Genomic DNA, 7,288 nt, shown 5'->3' with positions numbered 1-7,288 from the left:
CAAATTTAGCACAATTTGCCACAGCATGCAGGATAGCAATTTGTCAAACCCGGTTGCAGTATTCAACTGCTTTGTTTTGTTAGTGTGAGAATTCCTGGAGAAAACTGTAGAGTCTTTGATCTGCAAAAAGGTCGTAGTGCTTTTCCTTGGCATAATGCAATTCCGCTGTACTGTTTCTACTGTTCTCCAAGCTGGTGTTTTCCGAGGCCAATAGAAAGACTGATAGTACAATTGGATGTCGCACTCTCGCTGGGGTCACGTTCTTGCACATGAGACGACAATATGGCGAAGACTTGGGTTCTTCCTTGGTACGATCCACTGGAAACAATTTAAATCATTTGCTAAGATTTGAATCTGGTTCTAAACTACCGAGTTGGCGCCTTACTGCATTTTTTCTTATGGAAACCACAGCGAAAAGGGTTTCTGTTGTTATCTACTTGGAGCAACTCCTACAAAGCGGGGAGAGTGGTACATCTAAAGCTCTCATTTGGTCAGAAGTGAACAACAAAGAAAATTTTAGAGCTGTAACCGAAGTAAAGTCATCTCAGTACCCAGAACAAAAAGTAAGTCATTTCCTTAAACCGAGTCAGAGAACAAACCCACATAAGTACACAAAATCCATTCTACAAACTGAATCAAATTAGAGATCAAGAAAAAAAGAAACTGTGATAACTGATTGCACCCATTGTACATAGCAGTGAAAGTACACTACAAAAAGCATCACAGATCTAGTCTAGTAGAACAAAAACCCATAATTCTTGTGAATAACCATCAAGCAAGCGTCAAGAGAAAGAGACCTTGATCCCTTAGCTTCAGCAGCAGAAACAATAAATGAATAATTCCTCAATAAATATTAATGTCCTATACGTATATAATTGAGTTTGCCCCACCCTCCTTTCGGCTCTGAGAACTCTCTCTCTTTCTTAGAAAGCTCCTTACATTCCCTCAGCCTCCTTCTACACTCTAGCATAAACTCTCTCTCTTTCTCAGAAAGCTCCTTACATTCCTTCGGCCTCCTTTTACACTGTAGCATAAACACAATGTCTAACCAATCAGATTCGACTTCCTTGTATCGAAAAGTAGACCGGACAATGATCTCTGAAACACATAAATAGACTACATTCTAAAATGAGCGAGCAGCTATACATGGGAACAGTATGTTTTATCCTAGAAGATTGAGATGAATTATGGTAAGCGTTGTATTAGCCCATGTCTTCTTACCTGGTACTCTTTACAGATCCGATTTCCAGTATTCTTCTTCTTCTCGGCAAACACCACACCACGTCGTTGTGTAATCGTCTGCTGCCTCCTAGCAGGATCAACCTTGGTTTTGGAACAAATACAAGTAAGTTGAGATGCGGAAAAATTTAAAAATTCAACCTTGCAAGTCAAAAATTAAACCATAAATTCAGGATTAGGAGATAACCTTGTTGAGAGAATCCTTCAGTTCACCTACTGATTCCATGCCTTGTCCAGTACAGTCGCCTGAATCCTTCAGTTCACTTACTTGTTTCCACACGCGCATGAAAACTTTATCGCAAAGAGAAATTTTGTGCTGAAATGAGCAACTAGCAATCCCTTCTCTACGTTGATCTCCCTTCCTTATAAGTTCACTAACGAGCTTCTTTTTAGCAGCCTGCCCAATTAAGCACAATTAGTAGACCAAAGAAACAAGCTTCACAGAAATGCTATATCCCCTGACACAACAAAAGATTTCAACACCAACGTGTGTGCAACTTGGTCATTCACTAGGAGAACAAATCTTGCCGACTTTATAGAAAACTAATGAAGGTCTGGAAACACACGAGTTAGTTGTGGACCACATGGAAAGGATCCAACAATTTAACTTCCCATAAGAACGGTCACAGAAAATTTGTTCATCCATACACTACAGCATCACAAAAGCAAATGGATCACAAGCTGTTGTTGTAGAATCCAGAGTCCAGACACCCGATAAAGCACATAAATAAAAACACGAAAGAGCAAACACAGCCCGCCGAAATTAGTTTTGGCACAAGGCAACAATACCTTTTCAACGTTCCCCCGAGCTCTTGCAGTCTGAATTGCTGCACCTTTAAGCCAATCAATTTCAAGATCTGACGTAAACATGTCTTTGATGGGAGCAGTTTTCTTGAAGGTCTGGAGAGGAGTCCCAACTTGATTGCACTTCTTCAAAATCTTTGCAACTATCTCTGCAGCCTGGGTAAAGTCAAGTATGACACCCATTGCTGAAATCCGAAATGCAGCCTGGGGAATCAAATACAAGTCGATCAATAAACAAAATAGAACTCAAACATACAAGCAAATCAACAACAGTGGTGTAGCATCCCATTCTCACATCCTTACATTTAGAAAATTAAGGGATAGCCTCTTCTACAGAAGAAAGAAAAATGTATTACACTTGCTACATTAACCGAAAAACAGCAGATGACGGGCAAAAAATGTGAGTATTAGGCGCAGTGATGTATTCATGAAATGTAAGATACCATCTGAACAAGACAAGTCTCAGGGAGTACAGTAATTAGTTTTTTTTCTTAGTTTTCGCCAGGTACTCGCAGGAAATCAAGGATACACGGTACGAACTTACACGCACATTTATTTCATCTTATATAGACGAATACCCCTCTATGTTGCAATTGCAATTAATCAAGTACTGAAATACCATAGTGATGATAAGTCAAAAGTTCAAGTAGAATACATCAGACCTTATTGCCTGCCAGATTGTGTACAGCAACAAAACCAGTATCTGGAGGTGCAAGAGGACCCCAAAACATTGCAAGACAATCTGTGTGCTCGGGAGTGGAATCTATTCGATGCAAACGATTGCCACCGTCTTCCTGGGCATAAATGGGTCTGGTCTGGTAACGTCTCCAACCAGCTGAAACAATGATTGGGTCTCTTGTCTTCAATAATTTCCTATGCCAGCTATGTCGCTTAAGCCTCGCCTAAAAGTACAAGAAAAACATATTCAAAAATCGAAGCATACACTTTCTTTGAGAGGTTTCGTATTAAAAATAAAGTAAAATAAAGAGAGAACTAAAAATCTGGGTATCCCTCATTTTCATGATCCTTCACAAATACCCATAAGGGTTATTATTCAAGTTTTAGGTTCTAGTTTTTGGTTCACATACAACAATATATTAAATCGATTCAACCTCGGAATGAGACTAACTCCGCCTGTGTAGTTTTTTGGCACAGCCTGTCGTAAGCCAGGATAAAGGAGGAATGTCCATGTTGGGCGCGAGCCCACAGTAAAACCCCAGACATTCCCCTACGAGAATAGGGTCGTGGTCAGCTTGGCGAGCCAGCGATACACCAATAGAAGGCAAGAGCAGTACCAAGATGGGTGCTTGGGAACTCCTCGTGTATCTTTGTTTGGTTGAAAACAAGCCATTCCCTTAAGAAAGGGCGGGAGCAGTACCTATGGGTGACTGTTTCGGACGTCTCCCCTTTCTAGCCTACCCCAATTTGTTTGGGACTAAAGGCTTGGAAGAAGAAGAAACCTCCAGAGGAGATTGAGTTGACATTTTCACAAGTCATGGACGTACTAGTTAAATTAAAAAATTCTGAATATGCATCCTAGCACACATCCTAGAAAGTGGAAGAGTGCTATGATGCGGACTGACAATTGCCTAACGACAATACATTCAAAAGTTAGTGTGATACCTGCATATATCCAACATTCTCATCTTCGAGACTGATACCTCCGACGAGAATAGGGCAATTGGGATCAATATTTTTAGTCATCTCAAAAGGGACATCATGAACCTCCAACTTTAAATAAGTTCCTGCTCTGAAACCCTCAATCTCCGATCGGGTTACCTCATCATTATCGTTGAGTTCATCTACATATTCTGCATCCTTGTCATAGAGAAGACCCCAAAGACCAGACATTGGTGCATAAAAGAGTCTTTCCTTGTCATTCACTCCCTTCATTTTGGCAGCAATTGGTAAAGAGCAGGGATCAGCTAAGCTTGTAATACCATATACAGGAAAATCACCAGCACCAGCAATATGCACCTGGTATTATACACCTTAAATCAGTACTTACAGTAGTGGAAGAAAAAGTGAAAACAATATGTTGGATATACAGAACAATGGGCCGGAAACTAATAAAGCATAATTTACTGTGTCTACTGCTCATAAAAGCAAGCATATGTTTGCAACAACGAATAACGCAAAAATTCCTTTTTTCATATAGTATAAGACTCCTAAAAGGCCTTCGGGATATGAAAATTATTCAATTAACATCTACGGGGAATGACTCCAAGTGGGCTCAACATCGAATTTTCTTTAAGCTACATTTATGAAGGGTAATAGTACAACATTGCTTAGATCCCCAAAATAAACAACAGCTACAATATGGAAGGGCCATTCCACTCATTGCCTATAGGATTTGAGTTGGATGCCCACAGACTTTTAACAACATTATTGTAAGTCTAGATCTTTTATATGGGGCTCATAACACAACAATTCTCGTTCTTTGATATGCTCTTATTAAGAAAATCGACAACCAAATCAAACATAATACAGTATGATATTTCACAAGGTGGCCAAACAAGAATATGTTCCTAGAAGTCTAGAGTTCTGAAACTAATAGAATCAAAGCACGTTTGACGTGCACCAATAAAAGATACCAAGTATTCAGAGAGAGAGAGAGAGAGAGAGAGAGAGAGAGAGAGTCAAAACAACCTAGCTAGAGAAAGTACCTTAGTTCCTCTCTTAAAATTACTGCCTCGGAGATAACCGTACATAACTATGTTTCTATCACATGTATTGTCAATCTGCACTCTTTCTGGAGAAGTAACATCTTCAAAATGATCGACTAGCACATAAGGATGTGCAGTTTGCCAGGACAAAGGATTGAATTTCATAACTGATATGAACATTGCTAGATTGTGAATTTCATCGTCCATGTACCTGTTAATTATAAACGAATAAGAAACAACAATGGATAAGCGGCAATCCTTAATTGAGACTTGCAGATTTTTTTCTACTAATAAGTCCATTAAATTAAAAATTAGCAAACAATATACATTAAATGCATGAATCATATGACCCTAGTAATCTAAACAAAAACTTACATTCCATTGTCAAGACGTGATAAGTAGAATAGTTCTGCTCCGCCGTATATTTCGTTCCGGAACTGACGACTGAGGCGCTGCTTGGTTACCTTTAGTTGTCCATCACATTTGATCTTATCAAGATGTGAGAGGACACCAATAACATTTGGAAAGCCGTGAACTTGTAGAAGGTTAAAGAACTCAAATGTTTCCTGAAATCAATAAAGGCATTTTGCAAGAAGAAAGAAAGGCCTCAAAACCACCATATTTTCAAAATGAACATCTTTGAAGACATAATAACTAAAATATTTTATCTGCATTCTTTTGAAAATGAACAGAGACTGAGAGTCTGTGACTTGTTCTTAGGCATCACACAGCAGGCATACAAATACAATCACAAATTCCAATTCGCCTTGTTTCCTGTATCGGTGAATAATTGTCGACGCAGTGCAGTTGTATCATGCCGCTATACATTAAAAGAAGAGGAAAATTACGGGTGAACATCATATATCATAATAGATATGTGAGAAGCTGTGTAACGACGAGTGGACTACATTTTGCTGTTAAAAGAATTACCCCGTAGGGACACGTATGAACTCTACTCTGGTACTCGTTCCCAACACAGCAGCATAAAATTTTAACATTTCTGCAACTTTTTCTATAAAGCATGAAATGATAAAAGAAGCGGGAATGAACGAGAAGAAGAAGACACATGATTGTTTATTTTTTCAAAGTATAGCGTGTCATGCTTATTTGATCAAAATGTAACTCATGTGTAGTGGTTATGTATGTCTAACTTAGTGGATGATGTATGCACACTTGGCCTCTGATATCGTCGAAGAACCAGTACTAATACTCATACCCATATCGTTGTTATACATGTGAGGAATAGAGACACTCTAAACTTGGTAATGATTTTCCCCTAGTCAAAGAAAAGCCCAGGGCAGTGTCATTGGAATAAATTCAAAAGGTTGTACAAGAAAGTTCATGATGGCACATTAGAAAGCTTTTTCACAATTAATCATGTGCATGAAACATGTTTCTGGTATAAACTGTAAATCCAGTAAGGCAGGAATCAGAACAGTCATTCTTGTACTAATTAAAACAAAATCAACACAAACTTTCTATTGTCACTTACCATTTCAAACCCATAACTTGCATCAATACAAAATAACACCAAATCAGCGTATTTTGCAGCATCTATCATGCCATTAACATCATTTGGGCACTCCACAAACTGCAGCCGCCTATGCTTACCTATCAAAAATACAACAAAACAAGATTATCACATGGGCATGAAGGGTTTAGAACAACTAAGACCACATAATGCAAACAACAAGTACCTGATACCACAGTAATAGGGCCTCGAACGTTATCTAGATGGTGCATAGTGAAAAACTTCACTAGAGATTTAATCAGCATGGATTTCCCAACCTACAACCGTGTATTAAAAAGGGTCATAACCTCGTAATTGATTAGAAATAAGATAATCGACAAAATTATAAACAAAACATAAACCTCAATTTAGATTAAAAGCAAAGAAAATAATAATACCTTGGGAGGTCCTTGAACTAGAACAACGTATGGAACTGGTTCTTCTTCTTCGAGATCATGTTGCAATTGTACCTCTTTTTGATCAGTGGTTGCTGCTTGTGACTGTGCGTTTCGACTGTCATCACTCTTTTTGTCATAAATTATCAAACTGTTATTATAATCCCTATGACGAACAAATCTACCCTCGTACCGATTACTAATTGAACTAAAAGAAGAAGAATCGATCCCCATCTCAACCCTAGATTACACCAGCAGAACTAATTTGCCCAGAGGTTTTTCTATTTTAACTCGGTGGAATCTGTGTCCCCGTGGTTGAGACTGAAGGAAGTGAGAACTGATAATGCGGTGCCCTACTTTAATAACCTAGTATAATTGGGGCCCCCAAAAAACAATTAGGGGGCTCCCACTAGAGGACAAAAAAGGTCATTAAAACTCAAATTGAGTCACCCCTTAACCAAAATATTTTTAGATGGCTAAACTGTCCCTGAATGATTAGTATTAAAATTTAATTAAGTTAAGTTAAGTTAATTAGTGTGGTTAGATTATGTTAGATTAAACTCAGATTTTAGAATCAATTTTTTTTTTTGTTATTGTTGTTTGAGTTGAGAAGAAGAAGAGGAGGTTTTAGAGGAAATTTAGGATTTTTAGAAGTGATGTTGGTGAAAGTTCAA

General features: G+C 38.3%; 1 protein-coding gene across 2 annotated transcripts; it reads right to left on the bottom strand.

Moving 5' to 3' along the window:
- Positions 1 to 544: 544 nt before the first annotated feature.
- LOC113284245 (ribosome biogenesis protein BMS1 homolog) lies at positions 545 to 6,935 on the bottom strand. Of its 2 annotated transcripts, none has more exons than XM_026533659.1 (11): positions 6,618 to 6,935; positions 6,407 to 6,497; positions 6,202 to 6,320; positions 5,085 to 5,275; positions 4,710 to 4,920; positions 3,667 to 4,020; positions 2,706 to 2,945; positions 2,029 to 2,247; positions 1,427 to 1,636; positions 1,222 to 1,323; positions 545 to 1,024 (listed from the first exon to the last, which is right to left on the bottom strand). In XM_026533659.1, the coding sequence occupies exons 1-11, from the start codon at positions 6,846 to 6,848 to the stop codon at positions 854 to 856; spliced, it is 2,139 nt and encodes a 712-aa protein (XP_026389444.1). In that variant the 5' UTR covers positions 6,849 to 6,935; the 3' UTR covers positions 545 to 853. The 2 variants fall into 2 exon arrangements, with proteins under 2 accessions (XP_026389444.1, XP_026389446.1); XM_026533661.1 differs by having other exon boundaries at positions 963 to 1,098.
- Between the last annotated feature and the right edge of the window lie 353 nt (positions 6,936 to 7,288).

The sequence above is a fragment of the Papaver somniferum genome, chromosome 5, assembly GCF_003573695.1.
Source record: "Papaver somniferum cultivar HN1 chromosome 5, ASM357369v1, whole genome shotgun sequence".
NCBI classification, from domain to species: Eukaryota; Viridiplantae; Streptophyta; class Magnoliopsida; order Ranunculales; family Papaveraceae; genus Papaver; species Papaver somniferum.
This window is presented reverse-complemented; position numbering and strand designations above follow the sequence as displayed.

Bases quoted from the DNA above. Each gene is read 5' to 3' on its own strand.
- LOC113284245 (XM_026533659.1), bottom strand. From the start codon at position 6,848: ATGGGGATCGATTCTTCTTCTTTTAGTTCAATTAGTAATCGGTACGAG. The intron at 4,921-5,084 runs GTAAGTTTTTGT...TATAATTAACAG, and splicing joins TCACGTCTTGACAATGGAAT to GTACATGGACGATGAAATTC. The intron at 4,021-4,709 runs GTACTTTCTCTA...GTATAATACCAG, and splicing joins ATTTTAAGAGAGGAACTAAG to GTGCATATTGCTGGTGCTGG.